At 44.1% G+C, this 18,951-nt stretch overlaps 1 protein-coding gene and 1 long non-coding RNA gene across 9 annotated transcripts in view; both read right to left on the bottom strand.

The window, feature by feature from the left end:
• Positions 1 to 18,951, bottom strand: part of agap1 (ArfGAP with GTPase domain, ankyrin repeat and PH domain 1) — a 237,197-nt gene that overhangs the window by 138,642 nt on the left and 79,604 nt on the right. For 3 of the 8 annotated variants that reach the window (XM_015358502.2, XM_015358504.2, XM_015358503.2), the window contains exon 1: positions 4,168 to 6,369. The exons of 4 other annotated variants lie outside the window; for them this stretch is intronic. In XM_015358502.2, coding sequence (XP_015213988.2) covers positions 4,168 to 5,557 — 1,390 coding nt within the window. In that variant the 5' untranslated portion in view covers positions 5,558 to 6,369. Of the gene's footprint in view, positions 1 to 4,167; positions 6,371 to 18,951 lie in introns of those variants that run through there. One more of the 8 variants, XM_015358505.2, reaches the window with a different exon arrangement.
• On the bottom strand, positions 11,426 to 13,035 carry LOC138242097 (uncharacterized). The gene is made up of 2 exons (XR_011191354.1): positions 12,603 to 13,035; positions 11,426 to 12,191 (listed from the first exon to the last, which is right to left on the bottom strand). It is a non-coding gene; the product is annotated as an uncharacterized lncRNA (long non-coding RNA).

Here is an 18,951-nt window from a genome sequence, read left to right as displayed (position 1 = left end):
CGACTTCATTGCCCTGAGCAGAAGAGATCGCTCACTGCAGATGGACTCCACATCCTTAAGACCGTCATGCATTAATAAGGAGAAGAAGAGCACCACGTTCACTGCCCGGTCTATCAAGCACACTAACGAAAGGCATATTTTCCCCCATACGCTGCCTGACTCTTCCTCTGCGGAACAGTAACACCTGAAAAACCAAGGCCGGGCCGGAAATTTCACAAGTCACCATTTGCTTTTAAACTTTGAACACTTCTTTCATTATGGCTGTCTCCGACGCTCACCTATAAAATGTGTATACATGTTATACCGGCTGGCTATCACTTAAAGTGGAGACAATTTTATTAAAACATGTTAACCGCGAGATAACATCTGCATACACTGTTTTCACTGACTGACAGTCGGCATTCGGAACTTTGTTGATCAAACCTATCCATTGATCGAATCATGCAGATAGCTATGCTTATTTCACACCACGCGAGCAGCAGCTGCCAAAATCAATGGCAAACTTGGTTAGCAACTGAATATACTTACAGAATTAATTAATATAGATACAGCTGTTCAAAACACATATAAATATATCCCTTGACATTTGCATATACGTCAGTAGTCAGGAGACCTTCATTGTAAATTAAGATTTAACACCAGAAGTAATGAAACACTTAGACTGTCATATGACATTTATTAAGCACCATGCAAAGCAAATGTTAAAACAGGCAGAGAGCGCTAATCCATTTTTTTTTTTTGCTGGCATCAGTTCTGAACCCTGACCTAAAAGATAAGACCCTTATCATAAATGTATTCGATCTCATCTGGCCATCATAGCATTTTAATACGCTTGCGTACACTTTGTCTGTTTTGTCTATTTCAAAGAAGAAATCTGAAAAGAGAGAAAACATTTTGAAGGGAACGTTGCCTGTAAACCACAGTTAAGGAGCGACTTTCAAGCTCCTCTGCCCCAGATGGGCAGCCCTGAAGACAAAGTTAATCAACACCATTCCATTTTTACATTTCGAATGGAAGACAATACTAATCCACACTGTTGAAATTTTGCACTACACAGCCCCCCTATGTCCATACTGATGATGTCCATACCACGTCCATGATGATGACGACGCATCAGCCCAGCAAACAGGCCTCAAACCCTGCACTCTGGAAAGCCCAGTCACACTACACTTGACCTGAGACCAAAGGTGCTGTGATTGGCCTTGGTTGCCTGAGTGGGCGTGGGTTCAAATCTCATTCACAAGGTCTTGGTGGCTCAGTATGCGATAAGAGCAGATTAGGGGAGCGTGCTGGAATGTGGGGCTACATAGGCCGCAACTTTCTTTTGGGGTGTCTCAGGCCAACTGTAGGAATACTGAGAGTTAAACAGGGTTTAGGGTGAAAGATGATGTGGGACCAGGGTACTCGATGGACACTAGCTTCTGGGACCAGATCTGACTTTTGCACAATCCAACACCTCTGCTGGAGTGGGACCCATCTAACAAGAACTACAGTCACAACCTTGGTGCTGGAGAGCCACAGTGCAGTTATAGTCTTGAGGAAGGTCCCCTCTTACTCAAGTCTGGGAAAACCTATAAGTTATTGATTAATTAAGCAAGTAATAAGAAATTAAATTCCGGTCCTTGAGCACTGAAAAGGGTTGAAACTATGATTCAAGACGATCTCTGAATTATAACATTTAACCTGCTTAATTGATCAAAATTAAAATGCACAGCACCTTGAAGATTTAATGGCGACCCATAACACCTGCTGGACTGGGGGTCTCCAGGACCAGCTTCAGGTACCTGATACAGTGGAACGCCAATACTTATTTTAAATACCCTAAGCCCCAATGCGAGTACAGGACAGGGCAGTTGCTACTGGTGGTTCTGATAAACAGCCTCAAGCTGTGCTGTGAAAGGGGCTTGAGGCTAATTAATATTAACCAGCTGGCTGGATTCTTTTTTCCACATGCTTTTCTGTTTACGACCAGACCTGCGGGGTCTCCTTCTCACCTCATAAGACTGACAGCCATGCTGTCATTCATGCTGGACAGAACTGATACTGAGAAGGTCCCGACTCAAACGGCTGTCTGAATGATCTGAATCATTCTGCTGAAAAATCCATGCGCTGATGTGTTGTTCCTTAATGCAAATGCTGATCTGGGCTGCTCTTAATCACTCAGACCCTAATTTCACGCGTGAAATTTTCATTAGTTCTGCATCGTTTTCAATCTAGGACGCGGTCTGGATGTGCCACTACCTGACAACCTACCATCAAGAGTGAAAGGGAAAGAGAGTTGGAATTAAGAAGGGAAATGGCACAGACATAACACGGTCTGACAGCAGAGTGACCCAGTGGTTAAGGATAGCTTCTAAAAACCCCTGGGCTTTCCTCACTGTTATATGACTAATGTTAGCTGCTTATAGTAATGAAAGTGTAAGCAAATAATTCAGTATTCAGAAAGCACCATCTGGACTACAATTACAATAATTCCTACGGATTCATGATGAAAAGCTTCACAAAAATCAGATATGCTAGACCCACAACGTGTGGCTTCTGGACCTGATGTCTGATTTGGTTTTTTACCACACCACGGACAGTGATTCTGGAAGCTTACATTTCTTGAAAGGAGCTACAGATAATATTGCATGATTGACAGTCATAGCACTCGGCAAATACAGCTACAAATGTGACCCTGTCAGGAATCACTGATCCTAAATATCTAAATATCAGCAAGAGTAGCTACTACACTTGACCTGAGACCAAAGGTGCTGTGATTGGCCTTGATTGCTTGAGTGGGCGTGGGTTCAAATCTCATTCACAAGGTCTTGGTGGCTCAGTATGCAATAAGAGCAGATCAGGGGAGTGTGCTGGAAGGTGGGGCTACATAGAGCCCAACTTTCTTTTGGGGTGTCACAGGCCAACTGTAGGTATACTGAGACTTAAACAGGGTTAAGGGTGAAAAATGACAGTTAATAATGCATTTACAGAAACACTACAATTAACAGGAACAAGCACAAAATGTGTTCTCCATTTTTTCTCTTGAAGCAGTGCAATAAACACACAAATCATGCGAAGAATCAGATTCTGCAGAACGTACATTTCTTCAGCACAGGGAATTAAAGAGAGCGCAGCTGAACTAAAGACAGGTCAAAAAATAAGTAAGGGGGAACAGAAACAAAGTGAAAGCGGCCACCAGTATTAAAGGCTTTGAATGAAAACACACGCCGCCACCTCCGTTATCCAGTTTAGGAGATTAGCCATGCTTCAGATCACTGCAAAAGGACCAACAGCAGAAATTTGGGAAAAGCCTTTGTACTGCCTGCTCAGAGGGCTCCTCACAGACGCGTATCAGGAAGATCTTCATCAGACACTGGCGCGCTGACACCAGATGGCCGTGCACACTGCTCAGGCAGGTAATTAATGACAGAAAAATCATTAGACGTAGAAACAAAGAGTTAAGGGGTGATGGGGAGGAGACTGAAAGAAACCAAACACCAACCATGAGTCCTTCGTCTCCTCCATTGGCTGCAAGAGGCAACAGTGTTTGACACTAATAACGCAGAAACTGTAAAATATTTCTGGAGGATGCAGAGAGTAAACAAAAGACAGTAAAATGACAAGTTTGTGCAACTTCATGCCTTCATCACAAATCAGCATGCAGATATTTCAGACTCAGAAACCAATGGCAAAATACTATTTACTACAAACTATGTCTTGTAGGAAGATTATTAAGTGCGAAAAAGTCTTACTAGAGATGTTCAGAAAGTCTCTACAATGATGTGTGTGTGTAAGGGGGGGAGGGGTGCGACACCAGGTGAGTTAAAAAGCAAATGAGGCTGAAAGGTTTACTGGTACTTTCACAAGAGCTTCCAAATAAACACTCCCTGCAAATACACACAACCTGACAAATCCTGGCATCTGACGCTCTCGGTATATAGCCGCGGGTGGGCCTCCCGTGAACGAGGCACTGAGGAGCTGAACAGCACGGAATGCAATACAAACAAAAATACAAGAGTAGCGGCTTAACACTCTAGTCCCCACCTTCCTGTCCAAAAGCAAACAGCACCTTTTCGACCACGCTCCCTCCCCCCTACCTCTCTGAAGACACACAAGCCCTCTAAGCAGCTCCTTTACGCTTTCAAACCTGAGCATAGGAGAAAAAAAAAACGGAAGATGCATTACCCTTGAGTGGCGATCCATTAACGCTCTCCGTGCTGGACTGTGAGCATCCCAAAGCGGCCCTTTTCTGGGAACTCAGAAACCCCTTCTTGCTGTTGTCCCTCAAGGACTTGCCGCTGGGGCTGGTGACAGGCGTGGACGTGCCGTCCTTCTTGGAGAAAATCCCACTGAAAAAACGAAGCAGCCGGCGCTCCTGCCCGCTGGAGCGCACCCCGCCCCGGAGGAAACCCTCCTTCTCCTCCAGGTGCTTCTCGGCGAGCCGGTGCAGGTCGCTGTTATCCAGGGTCCTGTTCTTGCCCTTCGCCCTGTCCCACCGGCTGAGCTCGGTGAGGGAGTCCGTCTTGTTCAGCACTTCCCCCACGTCCAGCGTGTTCCTCTTCTCGCTGCCCCCCGACTCTTCGAAAGCGGGGTTCTGCAGCACCACGGCGGCCGGCGACCCCTCTTCCCCCTGGCCGATGCAGCTGGAACTGCTGTGGTGCTTCTCCCGGGTTAAGGCTTTGATCCTCAGGAGCTCCCCTCCGGTCCAGTGCCGGAAACTGAAGCTCCGGCGGAGCAGGCTGGGGTGCCTCTTCAGCGGAGGGGTCTGTGGGAGCGGTTCACCTGACTTGGCATCGGTTTTAGGGCTCATGGACGGGGACCCGACGCTGCAACATTCATTCTGAGCCGCGCTGCAGCTCGGAGAGGCACCGCAATCGCTCTGCACCCGAGTTTCGCCTGCGAGGCAGATGCTGTGGACCCCAGTACCCTCGCCCGACTCTGGAACAGAAATACCACCTACTATCTCCTTCTCACACCCGGTGGTTTCGCTCCCTATCGTTATCGCCGTTTCACCCTTCTCTCTAGTGCAAATATCGCTTTTCAGCCCTTTCGTGGCCGGACTGTCCACTGAACCCACCACATTTCTTTTATTCTGCAAGGCTACGTTCAGAGAGGCGACCATGCTCACGGGGCGCCCCGGGCACCCGGCCGCCTGGGGCTCCGCTTGCACGGCTCCGCTGCCTTCGCCAGCCTCCCTCAGCTTGAAAGACAGGTCCTTGTGGAAGTGGTGCGTCTTCCTGGAGATTTTTAACCGGCCCAATTCCAGGTGACCCGTGCTAAAAGTCCTGAAGTTTCGCAGGTAGTTCTGAGCGGAGAAGTCGTCGGTCTCGTCCTCCTCCTCCACCAGCTCTTCCAGCAGGCAGCTGCGCTGGATCTCCGAGGCGCCCTCCCGCCGGTACGCGCCCGCTTTTGAGATGTCGAGCCGCCGGTGAGCCGAGCCGCTGCCATCCCCGCTCCCTCCTCCCTCCGACAAACTCTCCTTTTTCACCAGAGTGAGAGAAATCCGGTACACCGTTTTTCTTTGTGGGGTTCCCCTTTCCATCCTTTCGGGGTAATTACCATCCAGAAGGTACATTCTTTAGTGACGGGTTGGGACAAAAGAAACGAAAGCAAACGAAGGTCCTTTCGAATTAACGTAGGATCACCGAAACGTGGACCACGCAAAAACACCGGGAATGCACGCAGCCATTATGTTCCTAGTAATAAGAGTGCGTGGAAATTGTAACAAAATTGAATGGTAAAGATAAATAGCTACAGAATGTTTGACTAAGTAGGATAAGGAAAATGTGCAAAAAATGTGCAAACAGTATTCCGTGGTTCCAACCAATAAGACGTTTAAAAGGTGCTTATCTCCAGGTAAAAATGCATTGCGCCCGTGCCAATGATGAGTCCCTTCAAGCAAATGTTTTCGAAGCCAACATTTGTATAAACGCTATTGCCTCGGTGCGAACATTGCACACACAAAAAGAAAGACCTTTGAAAAACATCAGATTCCAAGAGGTGTGGAGCAAGCAGAGACACAAGGTGAGTGTTAAGAAAAATAAAACCACCAATCCAACTGTCTCGACCCTCCTGATCTCTCTCGGCTTCTCCGGGGCGAATCACTGGATCGCTGCAAAAATATTATCGTAGTCTTGTATCCCCATCAAACTGAGTGCTCCGACCACTTCCCGCTGCGGCGCTCTCTCGCTGTTAACGGTGATGAAGTGCTTTTGTTTCCATTATTGTGATGGTGATTATGATGGAAACGATGTGCCCCGGATTGTGCACAGAAACACAAACACGGTGCTCCCACCAGCGAGAAATGAGCGCGTTGAAGAAATCTCCTCTCCCCCCCCGGCAGCTATCCTCTCCCGCACACAGGGACTCGCAGCTAGGCAGCCCGCACCAGGCGGGCGGCTGGAAAACACGAAGCGGATCTCGGAGTGAGGACCCTGAGCACATATGAGATGACTGTAAACCACACTTAAGGAGTACTAAATACTAAGGCCCTACATAAACTATAGAAGAAAGGTTTGCATTTGAGAAAAGACACCCAAATCTATGTTTAGACATTAAAATAAATACAATATGAAACTATATTTCCTCCCAATGGTTGTCTGTCCAAGCACAACGGGCCTGCTTCTGTCCAAATATTTATTACAATAGGTTAAAAGTACATTTAATAACATTTGCCATAATGTTAAGCGTTCGGTTAGTTTTGAACTAATCTGAACTAGAACCTGTACCGTAATTAATTACAGAATATAGTTTCGGGTTTTTTACCACCAAAAGTAAAGTAAAACCACAGCTTATAAAGCTGATTTTTCTAAAACTATACATTGACTTAGAAAAAGTCAAACACCCGCAGATATGTGAGGACTGATAAGGACTGAAAAGATATGTGTTCCTCTCTGCTGGGGAGGACCCCCGACACCCCTAATCTGTTTTTCGCGTCTGAAAAACAAAATCAGCTTTTGTTTACGTTTTAAACGCGTCGGGTCCGAAATCTCTCCCGTGTTTTGCGGCGCTCCGCTCTCGGGGGGTGGAGCCGTTCTTTCCCTGTCCTGTCAGTCAGCGCTGGTTCCAAACCCACAATCCCGGGGCAGCAAGCTTTGCTCGACTCCATGCATCCGTGGGGTTTAAGGTTAATACTCGGATATTTATTAACTGCAGTACGGCCCCAGTATACGGAATTGAACCCACTCATCAATCCCCGTGCTGTCTAGCGGTGGAGTCGGTCGTATGAAAAGGTGCGTGCAGCGACCAGCTCGGCGTGGATTCCTCAATTCCAAAATACTGTACCCCTGTCGGCGCCAGTTACATCATCATCGCAAGACCGTGCTTTATCTAAAAAACGTACAGTAGATGCACAGGAAGGGGTAGCTTTCTTATTTTTTACTCCTGTCTTCAAGACAAAGACATTCACAAACTGCACATGAGATGTTCGGCACATACATTTTCCAGAGCGAAGGGTAATGTTATGCACGAACGTAGAGTTCTGCATTTGGCAAGCCTGTACGCAACAATACTAAAGTTCATTCTTCTTGTATGCATTATAATCTCCTCCACAGGATTCCTCCACCAGCATGAACGAGACTATACAGAAGGGACACTGCATTCCACACTGTTCGGTCTCACAAAGTGGCCTGTCCACAGTACATAACAAATTCAGATCACATTCCCGTTGCACACTGTACAACTGAGGGAAACTGTTAGCAAACAGCTCTACTACAGCTTCAGTAAACTACAATTCATAATCTTTGAAGTACATTACAATCTGTGGCTTTTGCTCACCTGCTATATCAACAGGTTTCACCCCAGCTCCAACTAACACCCTCTTAGGGCACCTTTTTGATGTACCATATCAAGGTTTCTATTAAAATAGAACGGAATATTATCTAAGTTACACATTACTATTATTTTAGCTAAGTGTAAAAGTGGTTTACATTTGTAAGCAGTTACTATATTCTGTATTACCTATTTCTTGGTTATTTTCCTGAAGAAATCTGAGTGAAGTACTCAGAACACACGCAAGGGAACAGTACCAAAATACACCACCCTGTCCTTAAAGACACAACCGTTTGACTCCAAAGCCCTAACCACTCCTCCTTAGTGCTGCCATACATGTACTACCCTACCATTTTACTAGAGATGTTAACTATATATCTCTGAGAGATTAAACTTTACCTACACTATTGTACATTAGCCGTCTTTTTTACTTTACAGGTTAAACACATTAATTATTCCCTAATGACCGGATACTGCCCACTGACTGGGAAATTGCTAATACAGCTCCCAAAAAAGGCCCAAAAACAAATTAATTACAGACCAATAAGCCTATATCTTACTTGTATTTAATGTAAGGTTATGGAACAATAATCATATCTGAACTAGAGGATCATCTGTATAGTGACAGAATTCTAGTAGATTATTTGCCTAGATTTTTAAAAGCAAGGTTTTGCTTAACTTGCAACAGCAAATGGATACAAGCAGAACGCATCGTATGGCATATTCACAGTTTTCTTTTAAAATATTTTCAAACTGCAGGCAGAAGACATTTAAAGTAATCTTTGGATTAAAAATTCGGTTAATGGATAGGAAACAGATTATAGATAACGGGTGAATGTTAAATTTGTGGTGATGTGATTAATGGAGTACCACTAATCCTCCTAATGAATAGCAATGATTCCAATTCTGGAATAGTTTGAATTTGTCCATTTTGAAATTTATACCAAAGAAGCACTAAAAATGACAAACCGTATTTGCATTCGTGTTCAGGTGCAGAAGTAAACATAAAGAGGTTTAAGAAGCACGTTGATTTGGTGCATTTCTATCCAGTATTGCCATGATATCACAAGGAAAACGTTTGCCATGATGGTGAAACTTGAAGATCAGAAAAGCGTCAAATAATTGCAGCATTAAATCAAAAATCTTTTGTTGACATTTCCCTGTACTACATTGTAGGATAACAATTTCAAAATGTGCTATTGATAACACTGTTGCATAATGAGAACAACAACATTTGAATACATGTCTTGTATAATACGAAGCAGTGATGCCTTTCTCTAACACCAATCTCTTGTAAGTTTATCCCATCTAAAACCCTATGGGTCTGTTTTTAAATTATGAGTAAACAAGGTATTCAGAAAATAGGAGATGCGTATTATGATTAATTAAGGAATAGCTTTCAAATACCTCCAACAAACTAATTACAGATCTGGACAAACAAATGCTCAATCAATGCAGGAAGAGCCTCTGTTAAAGCTTCACTATTCATTACTTGACTCCATATAACTCAAGGCCACTCGGTCATACTTATCTCTCAAACAGATCAGATTTTATTGCTGAGCTCATTTTTGAGTACTAACTGAAAAACAACGGGGATGGGAGAGAGAGATCTGGGAATTCCTCTTACAAATGAGCTACAACAGGATAATTGTGAGAGCATTCTCAGGGCTCCTGCATTAATACAAGATAAAAGGCCAGTACAAATGTATCTATAAGATCTATTCAACACCTATGTGACTGATTAAAAATGATCCTTTTCCTTTGTGCTCAGGATGGTTCATTTTTGCATACTATCTGGACATGTCCGAAACATCAACATAGCTCTTAAAATGATTTTCAAGATTCTTTGACAGAGATCTACATTTAAGTCCATGTTGTCGGCTATCCTTGGAGAGTCTTAAAAAAACGGAATCTACCTCTTGAGTTGATAGTTTTCCTGTTTAGCTTTGACTGCTGCCAAAAGATGTGTAATATTTGAATGGAATCAGGACGATCAGCATAGTGTATCTCCATGGACTCATGAAGTAAATTCCACTATGCCCCTTGTGACTGTTACTTGCAATGTGAGAGGCACACTTCATTTTCTTGAGAAAATGTGGCAACCCTAGTTACAATGCATTTACTCTGATGAAGCTAGCTTAACACCTTAAACATATAGATCTGATGTTATAATTATTAGCACTTTATATGTGTCTTTTCCCCTGTTACTTCATTGATAGGAATACAGATCACTGTCAGTAAACATGTAAGCTTTGTAATACTTTCAGAAAACCTAACAAGCTTTTTCCAAAGAAAACTCCTTATGCCAGCCTCCTCATGGCTGAGTCCTGGACTCTTGACCTTTCGTGCTTCTTTGTCTATTTGACCGACAGGCACTACAGGACTGAAAAGAGCTACGCAGAACAGATAATACTGCTCAGGGAATTTCTCTTCCTCACAGATAAAAAAAACAAAAAATGAAACGCAGAACTCATTGATAAGCAGAACAGCTGCTCGTAACTAAACTTTATAATACAGCAGAGAAGTACTGCTGCTGACAGTCGTATATTACATCAGTTCTTTCACTGACAACGTCCCCACCATTGATGTTAGCACAGTGTGATAAAGCCGTGTTCCATTACGCTGCACTGTACCAAATCAAATTCCCTGCCAACTGCATCTTTAAACAAGTCAGTGTTCAGTTTTTTTCCAGGGGTTTGTCAGAATTACCCGACAGTACCATGTTTAAGTGCAGGTTTGCTACCATATTGAGAGTTTACGACAACTGACAATTACTATCTAGTCAGGCTTTCAAAATACATCAGCAGCCATATCAGTATATCTCCCCGTGGCTCAGAGCCGCCCCCTTAGTTGTATTCCATATGGGCTACATCACTTCCTGAGTTCTGCCTTGACAGTCTTCCCAGCCTACAGCTTTTCCCCTCACTGTCTCCTTCAGTCCCCAGAGAGGGGTCGTGGGCAGTGCATTACCCCTTATCTCTCCTGCCAAACTCCCTCATCTCCTGTTCTACTTCAGCTTCTGCTTACCAGCTTGCAGAACCATTCAGATCAAAACAACACTGAAACAGGGGGTTAGCCCTGGGGACTCCCCACCGCCTCAGGCACACACCCCAGCCGCAGGCCCGGGCGTCAGGCAGCCTGAAGTGAACACCTCCAAGAGGCCTCCTTCGCTTGCGACGGTTCCGATGCCATCCCTGGGAAATGCAAGAAAACCTGCACGGTTAAAGTGAGCAATCCGAGACGCAATGGAATCGTTGAGCTTTTCTTCCAAGAAATCCGCAGCCACAGTATAAACAAAAGCCGAGTCTGTTGTGCTTGAACTGAATCTGATTTCTGTTGTTGCCCTGCAACTCAGAGTGTAAGCGTGCAGCAGAAACACAAACTACAGGTGGAAGATTGGGGAAACCTAAGCGTGGAGAAGGTAGATCTACAAATAAAACGTAGGTGTTCCTATCATCTAGACAATGTAGAGAAGCAAAAGAATGAGGGAACAAAGTATTTAGTTAAAAGTATTATCATGCTATCATTACATGTGAAAGCTGCTCATTATAACAAGCCTGTGTTTCCTTGTGTTCCAACATTAGTTTGATTAATATTCATGGACAGGGCCAATTATTTCTTTTTGTTTTGTGGCCATGTGATTGAACAGCAAAGAGGACACTGGCCAAACCAGTATTTACAAATTCTGAATTTATTTGGTGGAATGTAAACAGAGAAAGGGAGTTCCTGAGCTGATGACTGGATGATAATATTCACACCTTCTCAGTGTTTATTACCAACACAGACTGCACCACACTAGGTATATCACAACACACAATTCCAAACAGTTACTAGTCACCTCTTGAAGCCTTGTTTTATCGAGTTCCTTAAGCGTTCTTGTTCGGCTGTCCCCTTCTACGAGTTAAAGCTATCAAAACAAACATTTTCATAAGGAAAATATTGTGCAAAAGCATACCAAAATGTAAGCTTACATGGTGCATTACTTTTTTTAGAAAACAAAAAGGTTCCCAAGCAACACAGGAGTTTTTCTTGACTTATTTCCTCCAGTACTAATCATTCAAGCACAGCCAACTCAGCTGAGGAGAAAACAAAAGCAGAGCATTATGAGGGATCTCATCAGTTGTCTGGCTGCACAGTGCAGTGACCTGCACCGCAATGACAGTAGGAGTGAGTGGAATAACAATGGCTCTCAGGCACGTCCAGTGCCATCTCCAATAGATTACCCACACAGAGGCAATCATTATACTCTTGCTTAAGCTGTCCTGCTGATTTTTTGTCACATTCTTGCCGTTTTCGAGGAATTTGATCTTTGCAGTCCTCCACTCCGAGTTTCCTCCTCGGCGGGTTCCTGCGATCAGATGAGCGACTTCCTGTTCATCTTGAATACGGGACTGAAAACTCTCCAGCTCTGAAAAGCCCTGTTCCGAGCACAAATCCATCTGCCGTGTTGTGAGAGGTTGTTATCACAAATGGCACAGGACTCGCAAACATTTCCACATGTAACCAGAGGTCCAAACACATCTTCCTCAAATACATTAGTACTCTCTCTCCCACAAAAACATTTAGAGTGTTTTCCCAAATAAATACAAGACAAATCTACAAACGCATTCGATACGATGGTTGACTAATTAAATCTGCTGTCCTCTGTGTAAAAAGTACAAGGTCAATACTTAATTCAAACATAACACCATCTGTTAATTATACTGGATTCCGGAATTTATTCCTCAAACATGCCCAAAAAGAGTTCCCTTTGTTTGATTCCTCCTTCTTTTTATATACACATATAAATGGTGTTTTTGTGTTTCTGGAGCAGTTGTGCTTCCCAGCGGAGGGTGAAGTGGCAGTTTTACCTGGTGTAGAAGCAGTACAGTCTCCTATCCCGGCACCGAGCCGAGAACACTGCGTGGCTAAGCGGCCACCTTTGGAGACAGAAAATCATAAGAAAACCAAAAAACAGAAAGACAGAAAAAAAAACAACAACCTCTAGCTCCCTTCTGATTGCCAAGTCTCTCAACAAAGGGAACGAAATGAAAGCTGGCTCTAACACTGCTGCGTCAGAGGGCGAGCAGTCCTATAAATACCCACACAAGTTGGCAGTGGATCCAGAGGAAACATGCGGGACCTCGATCAAATGTCCCCCCTTCTGTAAACAGCCCTGATTGGACACACATTGCAGTCCCTCTGCCTTGGAAAGAATGGCTGTGCGCGTCAGCGGAGCCGCGCGGCGCAGGGGTGGAAAGAGAGAAGACAGCCGCCCTCGGTTTTCAGGCCACGGCCACATCCTGGTTTCCCTTTCTGTCCATCACTCTTGCATGCGTCCCTGTTCTCTCTCTCTCTCTGCCTCCCTGCGCTGCAGACTGGAAACAGCTGAGCTCACGGGGATGAACACATGGGCCTCACGGCTGACCCCAACCAGACTCTAAACTGTCCCCGCTGTTTGATGTGATGGGACCCTGGGAGGCGCGGGACGGTCGCTGAACCCCTCGTTTGGAAACAATCCATTTTCACATATGGCCGGAAGAGGCAGGGGGCCGATTCTCCTCACGGCGTCGTGCGGCTCTTTCATGCTCGCCGTTTTTCCTCTGTTGTTTTTTTCCCCCTACCTCACCGCCAGATCGCAAGACGCCCCAGTGGCACGGCTCCGCCAGGCTGGCCCTTACAGTGCAGAGCCGTGCTGCTGCTCCGTGGAGCTCTGTGCATTTAGACCCAAACTGATTTGGCTGTGAGAGTAGGGAACAAGCAATCCCAGGCGTACCGTTGAAACCAAAACCCTGGTTGCCTTCAAGAAACTCCTGGATGAGATTCGTGGACCAATGACTAACTACCAAATCAGATAAATTTGACTGATCCCTGTAGATACAGTAGAATCACATTTAATTAGTTCCCTGTCAAAGTCAGTTCCAGAAAATTTATAAGAGAATTTGTATAAAAGAGCCATCTGATGGACCAAAGGCCCTTCTCTTGTTTTGTAACTGTAATGTTCTTACGCAATAAAGAAGGCTGCTCACAATTCCCAGGATTAAAACTGATTAATTTTATAAGGCAAAGCATTCAATATTATTCAATCCGGTATTTCCATGACTGAAGCTTCTGCCTGTTGCCGTGACTCATCATACTGGCGCTGGCTTAATAGGTTTTCATTTCACTCTCCTATTCTTGTCCCGGCTGATACCAGCAACACCTGGCTAGCCAGCCCAGCACAAGAACAGGCTTCCTGCTGCACTGCAGATTTGCTCATGCCGAACTACACCAGCTACAGGCTTTTAGGTAGGTAACTGGATATTTCAAGGCCATTAACTTAATTTGCGTGAATCTGCATTGATAGATATGTCAAATTAAAATAAAATTAAAAATACCACTCCTGGTCTTTATCGACAGTGTGCAAAAAAGTCTGCCGGTAATAAATTCTGCAACGAAGCACGCTGCTAATGCAATGGGAATCCTTTGTGCTTCCCTTAAATTATTAAGGCTGCTATATGGCCAAAGGATCACCGTGGGTCATAAGCTAAAAACACTGATGCAGTGACCCAAACATAAAGCAAACTGTATGTGACAAGACTGCCAAAAAGTAGGAGGCATTTTTTTTAACAAGCGGTAAAACATCTTCGCTTTTGCTGGTGAAGCATTTAAGTAATTCCATCTGTCAAGGAAACACTGTTCCTAAGAATATGCTCATAAACAGGAGGGAGACTGCTCCTGCAGAACAGGGCTTCTCTCCAGGATGGGGCTGAGGGTCACAATCTCACCTGTTGCCGTAGCAACACCGAAGGACTCCGCCAGCCACGCCAAACTTGTTGATTTGGACTGCTCTGTCTGGACAGATTGGGAATGCTATAAAAAGTTGGCAAAAAAAGATGGCAAAAAGTGGCAGCAAAAGGGATACTGATCTCTGGCCCTTGAGGAACTTTCACCGGGATTTCACCTGAGCTCCCTGAAAACTCACTGGACAAATTCTTCTCCCCAGGCAGGAAGTGGCTGATTTGAACTGACCTAAAAAGCCTGCTGGGCTGTGGCCCTCAAGGACTGAACAAGACCGACGAGGCATCGCTCACAGAAAGAAGGCTCCTCTCTCACAGCACAGCAGCTAGAGTAGAGGAAATGTCAAGCGGACTCAATTTCCCCAGAGAGGAGCTCAAGTGAAAGAGATACTTTCCGACTCCTGTCCTCACAGCCTCTGTACTCTTATTCTCAGTGCCCCAGCTGATGTTGTCTGTGTATTGTACCAAAAAAATAGCCTCTTAACAGCAGTCAAAAAGTATATCTCACTACTGACATACCACCACATGTTACTTTAACCCGAACTATGTTGCTGGTGTAGAGGCATACTGGGGCAATACTGGGCTGTGTAGATTCCCTGGCAGGCTTTGGAATCAGAAGGCTGAAAATGTCTTAACTGCCTGCAGGATGCACAGCTCTTTGTGCCTGTTGCCTCTTTAAGTATAACACCCAAAATCACCAGCCCCATTCTTCCATTCTGGATATAAGACCACTCTTTCATACAAATGCTCTGGAATTGACTTTGACATGGAACTAAATAAATATGATTCTGCTCTATCAAAACAAAGGAGTTCTGCTGATGAGGCTACCCAGCCATGTCGCTGAAGGTGATCCCCCGGTTTCACTCTGGAAATGTCTAGATGAGATCCTTGGATTACCAATAGTCAATTACGTTACTGTTAGCAATTAAAGAATCAAATGGGCTCCTCTCTTTTAGTAATTCACAATACGAGCAACGGTCACAAACTCGAGAAAAGAAAGCAGATGATGCTAACACACATACAAAAAACAATTATTTTCAGAAGAAATTTTCAGGGTGCTTTTACGCCCAGCCTATCCAGAAGAGCTCCGATTTCTTTGGGATGGTGTCCCACACTTTCGGGATGCAGGAACAAAAGGAACTGAACTGTAAAGTGTAGAGGAACAGTGGAAACCCACAGAGGACTAGAATCAGCTGAACTAAGATCGCACAGAGGGGAGTAAACAGATAACATACTGGGTACATATGGGGAGAAAAGCCACATAGAGCTTTGAAAGTTAGCAGAAGGATTTTACAATCCACTCAAATCCTGAGGAAAACCCAGCACGAGGACTCCAGACGAGAGAGATGTGATCACTTGCATGTAACCAACCCACTACTCTGCCACTGAATTCTGAAGATACTATAACCTAAGTGTAGCTTCAGGGACTAGTGTTACAATTATCAATCCTGCATAAAAATAATCAAGTTTTGTCACAAAAAAAAAAAAAACAGAATAGGATGCAGCCTGCCAATATTTCTAAAAAAAAAAAACATTTCAATACTCTGTACATAAGATGCATCTCCTACATATTTGTCACTTTAACTCAGCTGACAAGGATACAGCCTTGCTTTTCCAGAAGTGACCGTAGGTACCCAATAACATGACCTTAATCTTAACGTAATAAAAATGTTTTCATGTGTCATTTCTATATTAGAAATGCAATCGGAGAGTAATAAAACTTCTACCTCAGTATCAGGATTAGAGTGAACATAGAATTTAGTACAGAAACCAAATAATATAATTTCAGCTTTTGGCCAACAGGGACATAGAAAATGCAGAGGGCCCGGGACGGAGCTCAACCTTGGAACTAAAACTACCAAAAATAATATTAAAATGTTAACACTCAGCAAAGTATCATTTATCACTTATCATTTTAAATTACTCAAGGGCAATACTCAATAAGCTCTCTAGCTGACTAAACAGAATGTCATGATTTATTGTATCAAATGCTACACTGAGAGCTAAGGGCATTAAGACAATCCACCCAAATTAGCTGTTCTGAAAAGATTATCATCACTTTTAATAGAAGACATTTCAGTGCAGGTAAGTGTCTAAATTCAAATATTTATTAGGAGGTCAATACTGTCACTTTTTGAATTACAACAACACTTTTAATATTTTTCATCAAGATAGACAAGGGCTGAAAATTATTCCAATTATCCAAAGGCTTTTTAGTTTTTTTATCGAAGTGGCAGTTATGCTGAAGTTATCAAGCTGAGTCACAATGAATTACAGGAAGTTATTGCATTAAAAAAAAGATAATAAAAGATATGTCAGAGTAGTTTGGCTTTAAAAATGTATTTTTACTAAAAATTAAAAGAAACATCACCACGCATGCATGTTTTTAAAAATAAACACATTTTGGATATGGATTAAATGTTTATTTGGTACCATTTTGATTACTTGACCATCGCACACTCATGTCTCTTTACTATTGCATAAGCACTAAATCTGCCTCATTAGTAAGAAAGATGACTGGGCACAGATGATGAGGTGATTTATGCCTAATGTCAAGTGTGGTGAAAACCAAGAAAGAAAAACAAAGAAAGGGACCGATATGCCCTGGTAAAATGATGTCTTAATGCTGTCGTGAAGCAGCAGAAACAACAGCAGTGGAGCCTTGTCTATTTTAGCGATGAATCAAAGTTTCATACAGACCACCCTGATGGGCATTAGCGAGCATGGCGCAGAATAACATGCTAATTACTGTGTACGACAAGCCAGTGAATGGGCAGGGCAGAGTGAAGGATGGGAGGGAATGTCTAGTCGCTGAAGAGCTAGTTATTGTAGCTTATAGTTATTGATGGCAGCCTGACTGCACGGTGTCACATTGATCAAGTCTCAGGACTTCATTTGGAGCATCCCGACATTAAATTATCCCATTAGGACAACGCATATGCTGCTCGGGTAACAACAGCATGGAACAGGTATGCTGTGGACACCATGCTTGTCAGACATGACCCCACTGAACCACTGAACATCTGTGGGATGAGGTGTGGCACCTAGAGACCAAGGAACACGCATGTCCAGGCTCCGTAAGAAAAATGTGACATCGTCAGCAAAGCAAAGTGCAAAGCATGCACTGCAGATGTACAGCTTTCACTGCTGTCAACAGCAGCCACACATTCGGCAAAACTAGCATGTGATCTTCAGAGTATAACAGGTCCCTTGATGTTCACCCCAATTAATGACAAAAGACATTCCATTTCAAACCGCTACAATAAAATATCAGTTCACCTGCTAAAAGTAGCATTGTTATCATTTGCCTGATAAGTGCTTGATTTTTTAATTATTAATGCTTATTTTGATTATCGGTATACATTCTTAGCTGTGGACTAAAACTCTTCCAAATAATTAATTTAGGATGCTAATTTGTAGGATGCTTTTCATCTCAATGGATCCCAAAGCAGTACACATACAGGAGGCAACACCCTCCACCCACCATCACGCCTCTGAAGATCTACATAATGGATCAATGACTCGGTGAACTGTCTCTATTTCTGCTCTCCAGTGTTCTCTCCTCGCCGCCTGAGACAATGTGTGTGTGTGTGTGTGTGTGTGTGTGTGTGTGTGTGTGTGTTTGGGGGGGGTGTTGGTATTATTAATGTGTTGGCGAAACACAGCAAGAGGTACGGGGAGCAGTGACACACTGCTCATTAAACAGGCTCAGCTGCAAGATTCACACACAGGCAAGACCCCTTCCACATCAGAGGCACCGACCATCTGAGACACAGGACACATCACAGGAAGAGAACCCCCCAGCCCTGAAAGCATGCCAGAAGCTGGGTGCAGTCATCTACCCTGCGTTTGAAAAATGCAATTCCAGGTACTTGTTCACTGAAAGTTGGTATTTCATACGCACTTTATTTCAACGTTTCTAATGAATGAATTAATACGGAGATGATCTCTCTAGAAGCTGACACTTCTCTGGATACTCTTCTTTATGTTACCATGCAATGCTAGGTAATGTCAAACAGCTGGTAGCAAAGCAGACCCTTCCTGCACGGTGCCAAGACGCTCAGTTGTGAATATGTAACGGGTCACGATTAACCACTGATGCTCCCACTTTAGATAAAAACAGTATCCCTTCCCTCCTCGCTGCTCCATCTCCGCCCAATGGAAAAACAGAGCTGCAGCTGCTGGGAGACTGGCTTCGGAAAGCCATTCTGGCTCTGTTGTCGTGGTTACAGGGGGAGTTCCTTCCCAGGGTGGTGAACGCGGGGCCAGTCGGCAAAGTCTTTCATGTCCTGCCCCCACTCTCACCTGGAGCTTCCTCTGCCCAGCCCGTCCCTTCCCTGAGCCGCCACCTCCCTGACCTCCGCTGTCATCACCTGTTCATTAACGACCTCACTGTGCGGTCACCCCTGACACGCTCGTGCAGATTTCAGACTCTTGTACA

Source organism: Lepisosteus oculatus, chromosome 12, assembly GCF_040954835.1.
Source record: "Lepisosteus oculatus isolate fLepOcu1 chromosome 12, fLepOcu1.hap2, whole genome shotgun sequence".
In the NCBI taxonomy this organism is placed as follows: domain Eukaryota; kingdom Metazoa; phylum Chordata; class Actinopteri; order Semionotiformes; family Lepisosteidae; genus Lepisosteus; species Lepisosteus oculatus.
The sequence above is the reverse complement of the archived record's forward strand: the minus strand, read 5'-3'. Positions and strand labels throughout refer to the sequence as shown.